The 12,799-nt window shown below is 47.7% G+C and overlaps 1 protein-coding gene across 6 annotated transcripts in view; it reads left to right on the top strand.

Annotated features, from left to right (window-relative positions):
• Positions 1-12,799, top strand: part of MAP2K5 (mitogen-activated protein kinase kinase 5) — a 117,882-nt gene that overhangs the window by 56,970 nt on the left and 48,113 nt on the right. For all 6 annotated transcript variants that reach the window (XR_007778376.1, XM_050978253.1, XM_030228224.2 and 3 more), the window contains exons 14-16: positions 183-256; positions 1,147-1,197; positions 4,977-5,048. Coding sequence is in view for 5 of the 6 variants with exons in the window: in XM_050978253.1 (XP_050834210.1) it covers positions 183-256; positions 1,147-1,197; positions 4,977-5,048 (197 nt within the window). In the remaining variant the exon portion in view is untranslated. The remainder of the gene's footprint in view (positions 1-182; positions 257-1,146; positions 1,198-4,976; positions 5,049-12,799) is intronic.

The raw sequence follows: 12,799 nt of genomic DNA, 5'->3' as shown, positions 1-12,799 counted from the left end.
AGATATTTGTAATATTTCCTGTCAGAAGCCACCACGCCAGTGCTCCCTGGGTATCTGGGGCTGTCCTGTGCAAGGCCAGGCGCTGGATTTGGATGTGGCTCCCTTCCAGTGGAGGATATTCTGTATAAATGGTGCATTTCTTGTCCAGGACAGTGTGGATAATGCAGTTTTCCCCCCACCAGATGTGAAGCCCTCCAACATGCTGGTGAACACGCGGGGCCAGGTGAAGCTCTGTGACTTTGGGGTCAGCACCCAGGTAAATCCCCCTTTGCATCTCTCCCCATTCCCCTCCTGGTGCCCAGATCACCTGGCAGCCCCACAGCAGTGCCCTCTCTGCTGGGACAGCCCTTTTCATTTCCAATCTCTTTTCCTCCATCTGAATATGATTGTTCATTGTTTAATGACAGTAAAAACTGCTGATATTGTAATTACTACTTACGAATAGCAAACTTCATTGAAATGCAGCTTTGATCTGGGAGCCTTTTGCCCAGACAAAAGGGAGGGCAGAGCAAGAGACGTGTCTGGGGAGCCCAACTGGCCCACAATAAAAATTAATATTGGGAGCAACAATAGTGGTGGGCTTTGACAATGTGCAGCACAAATTTTAATTAATTTCCATTTTGGGCCTCCCCGGAGGACTTCTCTGCTAGTGACCCATGAGCTCGCTGTGCTGTTGATTTGAATTTCAGCACCTTTTCCTCTCAGCCAAACACAAGGCCCAAAGAGAAGGTCAGCCTTGTATTATGGGCTGGCAGGCTCTGTTGTCCCTCCAGTGTTTAGGGGATGAATTGGGGCTTTATTCACATCTGACAGAAAAACGAGCGTGCTCCATCCCGCTTCCTCCTCGCTCACTGTTTATATCAGACTGGTTTGGGGTGTAAAACCAGCAGCATCCTGTTTAACACCATTGTTTAAGGTTATCTGCCATAAACTGTAATGCAGTGCTTGCTGAAATTGGAATCCTCATTCCCCAGCCCGGGCGAGATTTAATCATCTTCAACGCCTTGGCGGAGAAATCCCTTCCCTTTCTTACATCATTTTTACTTGATTGATAGGGATGATGACTGTAGGTTAAACGAGGAATAATTGCCCATTTTATTTCCACATTATCTTTATATTGTTCTAACAGACTGTTTTGTCTGATAGCTGGTGAATTCCATAGCCAAGACGTATGTTGGAACAAATGCTTACATGGCGGTAAGTGGGCTGGGGCAGGAAAATGTTTCAGTGGGATTATCTGTCCTCACTCCTGCTCTGCCCAGTGCCTCACACCCTAAATCAGCCCTCAGATCTCCCTCTCCTCCCACCCCCTGTCTTCATTCCGTGGCACAGCTCTACTTCGTGCTGAGAGGGAGGAGGAACAGTGGAAAAGTGGTTTTTTAAAATAGATTTGTGTTGGGTTTGCTCCTTGTGACAACTGGGAACAAAGAGAGCCAGTTGGGCACTGGGAAAAACCAGCTAGGCACTGGGAAAAACCAGCTAGGCACTGGGAAAAGCCAGCTGGGCATTGGGAAAAGCCAGCTGGGCATTGGGAAAAGCCAGCTGGGCATTGGGAAAAGCCAGCTGGGCATTGGGAAAAAGCCAGCTGGGCACTGGGAAAAACCAGCTGGGCACTGGGAAAAACCAGTAGGGCACTGGGAAAAACCAGTATGGCATTGGGAAAAGCCAGCTGGGCATTGGGAAAAGCCAGCTGGGCATTGTGAAAAGCCAGCTGGGCACTGGGAAAAGCCAGCTGGGCATTGTGAAAAGCCAGCTGGGCACTGGGAAAAACCAGTTGGGCACTGGGAAAAGCCAGCTGGGAACTGGGAAAAACCAGTTTTTCACCCACAGCTTGTGGCTCTCTGCTTATCACTGACAGCCCCAAACCACCCAGGTTTTGGGAATGCTGGAGTTGGTGGGCATTCCTAAACACCCATGGAAATCTGACCCTAAAAACGTTGGGATTAATAACACCAGGGCACTAAAGCCCCTAAATTCCCTTTTTTTTTAGCACATTGCTGAGGATTCATCACTTGGGGCAGGGTTTGGGTTCAGAGCTGCCAAGTGAGCAAACCAGAGTGGATTTTCTGCACAAATTGTTCTGCACAAAATTTCTCTGCAGAAACCAGAGTGGATTTCCTGCACAGATTTCTCTGTGCAAATCAGGGTGGATTTCCCATCAGATCCATTGGATCCTTTTCAATCCCCCATTTCAGCCCTGAGAGCTCCCCTGCCTCAGTTTTAAAGCACTTTCTCAACTCTTGTTTTGGCCACTAAAACCCTCTGAGCCAACTGCTCCTGGTATTGCTGAGGAGAGAAGTGCTCTGCTGGTTTAAAATAAAAATATAAAAGGGCTCTGCTGGTTTAAAATAAAAATATAAACAGCACAAAGTGGTTGGTGCTGGTGTTTTTCAAACCTCAGGGAAGGGGAGGGAGAAATCCATGACCTTTAATCGCTTTCAGGTATTTTTTTTCTGATTTTCTTGTCAGGGCTCCCATTTATTTGCTAAGTGCTTTTCCACTCGAGGTGTGCTCATTGTGTGGCTTCTGAAAGGCTCAAGTCACCATCCTAGAGAGACTTGGGCTGTCCTGTGTCACCAGAACACTCAGAAACAGCATAAAATAAATACTTCACAACAGCAGAAAAATGGGGGGTTTTAAATAAAAAACAGAGATGAAAAAAGAGCTGGAACACGGAGATCCAGACAAAGAAACAGCTTCAAATTAATCAACTTTTCCAGCTCAGCTGTTGCTTCAAACTGGTCTTAAGCAGGGCTGAGAATTAAATTGCATTATGCTTTTAGTGGCCAAACCAAGATTACAGTTCTCTTTCCCAGGTGTGCATTAAATAAATTGCTTTTTTAGCCTTTCTGGGTGGCTGTGATGCCTCCATCTCTTAATTGTGAAGCAGAAGTTTAAGCTCAGAATGTGCTCGATCTGATTTTCTCTGTTAAAATCACTTTGCCTCTCGATGGAGTCGTTTGTTTGTCATCAAATTTCCAGGCAAGCCCTCAAAAGATAATGAAGGTCACAAGCTTTGCTTCACCCCCTTGGCAGACTGGCAGTGAATTTGAAACTCTTGAAAAAAGTGAGGTTTTCTTTGAAAAAAAAGAAGAGGCTTTTTGATTTTTTGGGTTTTTTTTTGTTTTTTTTTTTTTTTTTTTTTGAAAACAAAATAGGCTTTTTGATTGAGAAATTACAATTTCCAACCAAAACACATTTCCTTAAAATCATTTCCCCAGCATTTTATGTAGAAAAAAAAATGGATGAAAAAAGAATCAGTTCTAGAAATTTTTAAGAGAAAATACCTTGGGCTGTGTATTTAGAGTGATCCATGTGTTGCAGCCTTGATGCATGTTATTCCTATTTCCCCCTTCTTTTCTGTACTTTAAATCCATCTTTTGTTTAAAAAGCTGATTTTCTTGGCCCTTATCTTTTGTGAACCCACAATTCCTCACTGGAACTTGCAGTTTAGAGCTTGACCTTGGAGCAACATTGAATTGTTTATTCTTTCTGTGAATTTTAAATCTCATTGGGTGGCTCGGGAAGGGTCTGAAATTGGGGTGGGTGTGAGCACCTGCTTGGGCCAGGTTAGCACATCCCATATCCCGTTATAAAATGATTATTGGCTGCACATCTGCACCTTTTGAGGACATTTATGAGTATAAAAATGCATCACTATAAAAATGTATCAGCTTGAACCAATCCCACGGTGCTGCTGCCAACATTTCTGAACGTGGTTAATTACAAACATTTCTGGCCTGGGTGAATTCTACTCAGTGAATTCCAAACCAGTAAAATCAGGTGCTGGGGTCAGTCAGGTGAGATGGTTTTTGGGGTTTTTGGGGTTTTTGGGAGGTTGTTTTCAGGGGGACCAGGGCAGCAGCGTGGTTCTTATTTAACATTCAGGCTGCGATAAAAGCCCTGACCTGGGAGCAGCAGCACAGGGTGAACATCCAAACCCACCCTGGAGTGGCACTAATTTGGGAGTTTGTTTTCTGACAGAGGTCTCTGGATGATTAAAGAGTGGAAGTCCTTTGTAGGTGGCTGGCCCAGACAGGTGCATTAGCAGCACAGTGGGGAGAGGAGTCTCAGGGAGCCTTTTATTGTTGCATTTCATGCTGTACTTGACCTTGGAAATGCTTAAATTGTAGCTTTCAAGTCAAAACCAGCAGAGATTTTTTACAGCACTCCATTTCATGAAGCATTAAACCTGCTATTAATAGTTTAGAGCAGGGGCTTTTTTTCTTTTTTTTTTTTTTTTTTTTCCTTTTTTTTTTTCCCCTACAGGTCAAAAAGCCCAAAATTAAGAAGTACATAAAATAAAGTTGCCACCGTGTGGTGATTCCTCTGGCTTCAGCAGCTTGGCTTTTTAACTCTGCTTCTTCCTCAACCTCTGGAGCCCACCCTGGGAATTTTTTCCTTGCTGTGGTGCCTGGATTTGGGGAGGGAGGTGGAAAATGGGATTCTCCCAACCTGACCTTGTGCTTTGCTCACTGCACGAGCCCTCGGCTTTTCCCTTGATCCAAACAGCCCCAGCACAGACCCAAGGCCAGCCCTGCAGGGTGCATGGACCCGGCTTCTCCTGGAGAATTCCTGAGTTTTCCTGGGTTTGCTCCCTGCCAGGGAAGCTCTGAAGCTCCCTGGTGGTTTTTGGTGTCTCCCCTGCCCACTCCAGTCTCTGCTTTGGGGTCAGTGACAGGGCAGGAGCTGGGCCAGGGCAGCTTTCCCTGGGTTTTAGGAGAAGTTTCCTCCCCCCGAGGATGCTGGGGCACAGTCCAGGCTCCCCAGGGAACGGGGCAGCTCCAGAGAGTTTGGGCTCCCAGGGTGGGATTTTGGGATGCCTGTGCAGGGCCAGGAGCTGGATTCTGACCCCTCCCAGCCCAGAACATTCCAGGATGCTGAGGTTTTCCCCAGGCCTTGCCCTGGGGCAGCTCTGGAGCAGGATCCCTGCTGCCTGCCAGGCTCAGGAGCTGCTGCTCTGCTTTTCTCCACAGCCTGAGAGGATTTCGGGGGAGCAGTACGGGATTCACTCGGATGTTTGGAGCCTGGGGATTTCCTTCATGGAGGTAGGCAGAGAGCTCTCACACCAGAAATAACAGCACAGCATCTCCATTTCACCCTGCTGCATTCTTTGGGTTCCCTGGATATTCACCTGCTTCTTCCTGTTGCTCATTTGGGCTGTGTTTAGAATGGGTGTGTTCATTTGAGGGCTTAAATAAAACTCCAGCTTGGGGTAGCAAGTATGGCCTGGTGTGTGGAGCCTTTTCTCCTTTTTCCTCTTTTTTTTTTCCCCTCCTTTTTTTTTTTTTCCCTCTTTTTTTTCCTCCTCTTTTTTTTTCATCCTCTTTTTTTTCCTCCTTTTTTTTTCCTCTTTTTTTCCTCTTTTTTTCCTCTTTTTTTCCTCTTTTTTTTCCTCTTTTTTCCCCCTTTTTTTCCCCCTTTTTTTCCCCTATTTTTTCCCCGATTTTTCCTCTTTCCTTTCCCTTCCTTTTTTTGTTTTCTTTTTCTTTCCCCCCTCTTTCCCCTCATTTCCAGGTGAAGCTGGACACACCTTTAAGTGAGCTGTAACCAAGATTTCCAGCAGAAGGTGAAGTTGAGCAGTCTTAGTGCTGGCCCTCTGCACCTTGGCAGATCTCCCATTTTGCAGCCCCAAACTGAACCATTTTGGCATTTTCACCCAGGAAATTCCTTCCCAAAGCCCTTTTAACCCAAACGTGGGTGGTGGGTGCTGGGTCAGTGGAGCAGTCGGTGTCCCTGGTGACAATTGGATGTGTCCCAGGGCAGGGAGGGAGGGCCCTTCCTTTGTTCCACTGCAGTTTGGGTGGTTTGTGCTGGAGAGCCCTCCCCCAGGATTCTGGGAGAGATTCAGACCAAATTCAGGCACTCTGTAAATAATTCCAGCCAAAAAAGGGCTGAGGTTGCACTGCAGGAAGCCTTGGTGCTGGTGTGGGTGATGTAAACACAGGACTTGGTTTATAAATCCTTTCCCATTCCTTGGCTGAGTCTCAGCTGTGCCCCAGCAGCTCAGAGACCCACCAGGAGATTTTTGGAGTTTGTCTGAGGGTTATCAGTGGCTCACTTGGCTGCTCATCAATTCCAGTGCAGGCTGCATTTTCTTGGTGAAACTCCTTCCCTGTGCATTTCCTCCTCTGGTTTCCCACCTTGCCAGGGTTTCTCCTGTTCCAGATGTGCAGGCAGCAGTTTGGGGCTGGGTGCTTTGGTAATTGCTTTGGCAGCTGCTCCTCAGAGACCTCTCCCAGCAGCAGCAGCAGCTCGATTGAAGTGCTCTGAGTGATGTGCAATGATGAAAACAAGGACGGTGCCTTAGAAAAACGCCAGCAGAAAGGTGACAGAGGTGCTGCAGGAGCCACCCGAGGTCACTGTCATTAAAGTAACACCCCATTGACAGGAGGATTGGCGCTGGAGGCTGCTAAAAAGGGAGCTTGGCTGCTGTTTGCTGCAGGATTTCCAATCCCCTGCACTCAGGGAAGGGCTGCTCCAGCCCTTCCATTCCAGCACGGTGCTTTGACAGGAATGCCAGGTGGGATGGAGGCTGGGCTGGCAGGTGAGGGTGTGAGATTGTCAGAAAATCTTCTCATCTGCTTTAATGCTCTCCTGAGCCCCTCCAAGCTCTGGAATTCCTTTGCTGCAAAGCTGTGTGTGGTGGGAAGTGGGAGTGTTATTTGGGAGCTTGAGGAGACTGCCCCAGAAAAGTTGGGAGGGAGAGGGGAGAGTCTGGGATGGGAGCCCTGCCTAAGCTCTGAGGAACAGGGAGTGTTCCTGTTCCCTCTGAGGGGTCTGAGGGTGCTCAGTCATCCCCTCAGAAAGAAAAAATAAATTAAAAATTAAATTAAAATAGAATGAAACTAGATATGCAGCTATATCATCATCATTATTATAGATTGTTACTATCATCATCATTATTATCATTAGTATCTTCTTTTTTGTTACTTTATATTTTTTGAGTTTGCCTTTCTTCCGTCAGGATTTTTCTGAAGGGAATGGAATTTAATCCCTAGCCCAGGCAGACTGTTCAGAAGTGTTCCACCACAAATAGTTTGTGTGTTTCCATGAGGTTTTCCCGTGTTTTATTTAAGTGCTCTTGGCTTGACAAAGCAAGTTCAATTTCAACCCGTGCCATTGCTGTCACTACACTGAGCACTGTGTCAGCATTTTCATTTCTGAGAGCTGTTTCTCAGGGTTTATAACTCAGCCATAAAACACTTCCAGGCTGGGCTGGGGCTGCCTGGGCTCTGGAACCCATTCCCTCCCTCCAAGAGCCGTGTCCTGCACGGGAGGAGAAATTAAATTGCCCAATATTTCTTGTTTCTCTCCAATATCGCTCTGCTCCGAGCTGGAATCCACAGGTGAACTTTAAAACATCCAAGGGGGGATAAAATCCATCTTTAAAATCCACCAAGGGGGGTTTAATAGCAGCAGCAAGGCTGGCTTGGGTGGGTCTGGAGCAGCCTGGGCTGCTGGAAGGTTCCCTGCCCTTGGGAAATGAGCCTTGAGGTCCTTCCCAGTGATTCTGTGATATTTACATTTTATCTCCAGGTAGGTATTAGATTTTAATTCAGGAAGTGAAAGCAGTTTGCTAATGCCCAAAACCAAGGAAATTTTGGAGGCAGAGGCTCCTGTGCTTGGCTTTTTGCTCCTCCTTCTTGTACCACTTCTGGTCTCTGCTTTCCACTGCCCTCTGTGCTCCAGGTCTCCTTTGAAATTAGATTTTCTTACAGAGATCATCCCTGTTGTCTCCCCCAGAGAAAAGGAATTTGTGCATCAGTTTTAATAATTGTTCTTAAATATTAGTTCTTAATATTAATTCTTAAATATTGGTTCCTAGACCTCCCAGACTGAGGATTTTAAGTGTTTGGTGAGCAGAGTTCTCAGGAGTATTTGCAGGAGCTTTCGAGGGTTCTTAGCAATCTCTTCAGGAGCCATCAGGCGTTTTCAGTGGTTGTGTGCATTCCCAGCCACTGGAAAATCAGGAATTATCCAACAAGTGTGCCTTGCTTGGTACTTGAGGTCCCCCCTGAGCACTGCCAGAGAGCTGGAGCTCAGATCCTTCATCCCACTCGGGCTGGGGGCACGCAGGGAGCTGCAGAAGAGCTCACTCAGCCCCCAGAGAGGAGGAGGAAGGTGCTGGAGGAGGATGCTCCAAGGAAAGCAGCAGTGCCTGGAGATGGTTCTCTAAAGGCTCTTCAGTCTCGAGGGTGTTTGACTGCACAGAGCTGGAGTCAATTCTCTGTCAAGGAGGGAGGTTTCAGATCTCCCTGTGAGCATCACTTACATCTCAGCAGCCTGGGGGTGGAGGTGCTGCCAGGTCAGGGCTGTGAGCCGACCTGAGGGGGGTTCTGCAGGATTTCCCTGCTCTGGGGGTGCTCTCTGCTCAGGGCACCCCTGCTCTGAGCCAGGGCTGCAGCTCTGGGGCTCAGGGACAGGGTCTGGAGTGGCTGCACTCGGTGCTCTTCAGGGCTTCTGAAGGATTCTGTGATGGGAGGTGGTGAGGGGAGAATCTGAAACCCAAATCTTGCTGTTAATTAACCCAAATGAACCCTCCTGGAGCCCTGGTTTTTGTAGTGCTCTGGGAGAAGCAGCCTGGAGGTGCACCAGTGGGGGCCAGCTAACACCTTCCCTTAGGATGAAGGAAAACAAGGATGTGACAAAAGCTTTTTGTTGTGGAGGTCTTTGCAAGGAGCCTCACCTGGCTGCTGTCGGGTTTTGGGGACCCTGGTGCTGTGATGCTGGTGACAACCCCGCCCAGCAGCCCAAATCCTCCTTATTGGGGAATATTTGTGGAGTCTCAGCCCTTCCACGTGGAATGATGCACTTCACAAACTCCTGCTCGGGCTGAAAGCCGCCCTGTGTTGTGATTCTTCCATTCCCTGGAGCTTTGGGGTGATTTCTCCAAGCAGAGCCCGTTGTTCCCTCCGACTCCTGTCCAGCTCCATCGCCCAGCGGGGTGGGACGGAGCAGGTCCAGCCTGCTGCTGGTGGGACTGGGAGAGGAGGGAGCAGTGCCCCGGGGCTGGGCCATGCATTAATGATGGCAGAGTGCTGGGGGAGCCCCTCACCCAGCCTGGCAGAGCGCTATCAATCACCCAGTGACCAGAACTCCCAGTAATTAGTGTATTTTATGGGCCTGTGCTTCAGTGCCTCGGAAGCACATATGCTCCACTCCCAGCTAAACTTAGCCAGAGTAATATTCCAGGATGATTTATCCGCCTGCTGCTCGGGGATGTAACCCTGCATTAGGTGGAGATTGTGAACTAAGCTGCAATAAAGTGGAAGTTTAGGTACAGTTTGCACGGGTTGAGACCTCGGTGGGTCGTTGTTGTTCAGCAATTGCTCCTAGGCCACTGTGGGCAGGGAAATAAATAATCCAGCTCTGCACCCGGGCTGAGGGGACAGGTGAGGCACCAGCTGTGGATGTTTGGGGGGTGTGTTCCATCTGTAAGGGTGTTTAATGTGTAGCACAGAATAGGTTATATATGTTTTTATGTGCAAGTGAGGGCCTGGCACGGAAGCTGTGGCTGTCCCTGGATCCCTGGAACGTCCCAGGCCAGGTTGGACAGGGCTTGGAGCAGCCTGGCGTGGTGGAAGGGGTCCCTGCCATGGTAGGATGGATCAGAGGATCCTTGGAAGGTCCCTTCCCACCAAACCATTCCAGGATTCTGTCACTCTGTGTATGCTTTCCTGTTCTTACTCTGTAGTTCTTTCTGCTTTCAAAGAGTCAGAGAGTGAGGCAGTTTCCCTGGCTCTTCCCAGGATTTCATGGCCTGTCCTGGCAGAGGAGCCCTGGCTCTGGCAGAGCTGGAGGGGAGCAGGGGCTGAGCTGCATTTCCAACAGCACAGCCACGTTTAACCCATTGCTCCCTTTTTGTACCCAATTTAAACCCATTGCTCCCTTTTTGTACCCAATTTAAACCCATTGCTCCCTTTTTGTGCCCAGTGTGACCCAGCAGACCAAGCAGGAATCCTCTCTGCTGGAGCAAGGATCAGATTAACCCTCCTGCAGCACTTGTGCAGATTTTGCTCCTGACAGTGTCCCTGGAGAGCCCAGGCCCACCTTTGTCCCTTGGGAAGCGGCGCTGCCATTCCCGTGTCCCCTTTGAAGGTGCAGCAGTAAAAGCCTGCCAATATCAGGATGTGTGCAGGCAGAAATGTGCAATTTAACCCTGATTGTCTGCAGCCTTCAGCTGCCAGTGCATTTGCTCTAGTTCATATTTAAAAGAAATCAAAGTGAAACTAATTATCTTTAATTAAGGCGAATTAAGCTTTGATTTTTAATTTTTTTTTTTTTTTCCACTGGAACTCATCTGCTGGAGCCAAGGAATGTCCCAGAGGTTATGAGGGCATTTTTCTGGTGGTGGTAATAACCTTCCCCCCTGGCAGCCCTGGCCACCAGCAGCAGATCTGTCACTCCATCCGTCTCCTGCCCCTCCGCAGGGGTCGCAGATTCCACAAGTTATCAGCTAATGGCCTTATACATTAAAAATTGAAGCTTTCCTCACTCCCAGGCCTTGCAAGGCTTTGTTCCTAAGCCCCAGACACTTTGGAGTGCAGCTGCAAACTATAGGCAGAAGATTAAATTAATTTGTAACTCTTTTTTTTTTTCTTCCCTTTTTTTTTTTTCCTTTTTGTCGGGGCCCTGCATTACTAAATCCTGCACATTTAATTGAAACCCTACTTCAAGATGCTTTGTGTTTCTGCTCCTCTTTGTTGTCAGTTTAACCTCAGAAGCACTTTAACTCTGCTAAATTGCTGTTATATCCTTTTGGATTTTTTATTTTTTTTTTAAAACCTTCCATAATACAAGGACAGCAAAATTGATATTAGGAGGAGAGGAAAAATCTTGGAGTAGTTTTTGAGGTATTTAATATTTATTGGGGTCTGCACCCTGCAGAGTTTCAGGTGGTTTGAAGCCCATCTATCTGGGAATGTATAAATTGGTCTTGGAATGGAATTTCACCTGGGGAATTTTGTGTTATCCAGTGGTTAAGTCTGCTTTGGAAAGTTTGAGCGTGGTGGAGTGGCTGCTGCCTTTGCAGAAAATGAGGGTTTAACTGCAGTGCACCAGCTAAATGCAAAATCCTGGGATGGAAATTTAATTGTGTCAAATGCGCACGAGGTAATTAAGAACAAATTTTAGAACATTTCAGACCATCAAGTCCTCCTTCAGCTCCATCCCTGGCCATGCTGCCAGCGCTTATTTTCAATTTGCAGTTATGCTGAGGAACATGGAATGGGCCTAAATTAAGAATAAAAGCATCCCGTGCTCTCCAGTGTGACTGTAAATTAAAAAACAACTTGCACAACATCGACAGCAATCTAAGTGGGAAACTTTATGGCCTGAGTGTCCTGAAAATAGTTCTGAACTGGCTTCCCTCAGCCACTGTGCAGGCAGGATGCAGGCAGAGCTGTGTGCAGCAGGCCAGGAAGAGCTGAGCTGGAGGAGGGGATGTGCAAGGGGCGAGTTCTGGTTTCCCTCTTCAGTTAGAATTGGCAAACTGCGTGATTTCAGCAAGTGATTGGAGCTCTGGGTGCATCTGTCTGATGTTGGGGAAGATGAAACAGGAAAGCCTGACAAATATGATTGCCTGGCAAAAGCTTTTGAGAATATAGAAACTATAAGCGAGATTGAAATGAAAGCAAGCTTTGACATCCCTTAGTTACTGAACAACGGGAAAACAATGGTGTGGCTGGATGAAGGTAATCCCCTCTTGATGAAACAACACCCTCTGCAAGCAGGCAGCTCCAAGGGGCAGAGCAGACCCTGCCAGCTTGGCAGAAGGGGTCCGAAGAGTAGATTTGGGGTTTAAAATGTAGCACAGTATGGTAATGCAGTGATTCTTATAGGCTGTATGTAAATGCTATAGGATTTGTATCCTCTACTAGATTGGTTAGCGAGAATCAGAATATTCAACACAGAAGATGATTTATTGTATTGAAACGGGAACTTTGCTCTTTTGTTCTCTTGCTTTTGCTCTTGCTCTTACATTTCTATGCTCTTAGCTCTTGCCTTTTACGTTGTTACCCTCTCATCCTCTCTCTTCTCTCGGGCCTGCCCCGAGCTGCAGCTGGCAGCTCCCAGCAGGGCCCTGTGCCCGTGCCCTTTGCAATAAACCACAAGTCCCACCACCTGGCTCCAGAGATCTCTCGTCTCCGTCCGTCCTGGCCGTGCAACCCCCAGTCTCACCTACAGTCTGCACCTTCAGAGTGTTGGGGAGCAGGGTTGAGCTGCTGCCCAGCCCTGCTTCTGGTGCTCAGTCCAGAGCTTCTTCCTCAATCAGCCCTTAATCATTTGAAACTTGGATTTTTTAAATCAGAAATTGTGGATAGTGGGGTAAAAGTCAGCGTGCACACGCCCTCTGCAGCTCTGTTGTTCCAGAACCTGGGGTTATTCCTCACTTGATCGAGTGCTGGTTTGAAATCTGCTGCTGCCTCCCACCCCTCCGTGCCCTTTTGGAAATGAAGGATTTTACAGTTCTGGTGTGGGAAAAGGGCTGAAGATCCTCAGACCCAGCCTTTGGGAGGGGATCCATGGGGAAATGGAAGCAGCTCCCTGAATTTCAGGCATTCCCTCCTCAGTATCCAGACACACAACCCTGATCCAGTTCCCAAACCCACCTAATTTAAACTGGAATATTGTATTTTTGTAAAATACCTTAAAAGAGTTTCCAGAGTTTCATCCTTTAAGTGCAGAGGAGTTTTGGACAGTGTGTTAATTTGGTGGGTTTTGTTTTTCCCTCCTGCACTGGGCCTGTTCCTCGTGTTCCTGTGACTTCCCTGGGACAAATGATCATTTGAAAATC

Source organism: Serinus canaria, chromosome 10 (assembly GCF_022539315.1).
Source record: "Serinus canaria isolate serCan28SL12 chromosome 10, serCan2020, whole genome shotgun sequence".
In the NCBI taxonomy this organism is placed as follows: Eukaryota; Metazoa; Chordata; class Aves; order Passeriformes; family Fringillidae; genus Serinus; species Serinus canaria.
The sequence above is the reverse complement of the archived record's forward strand: the minus strand, read 5'-3'. Positions and strand labels throughout refer to the sequence as shown.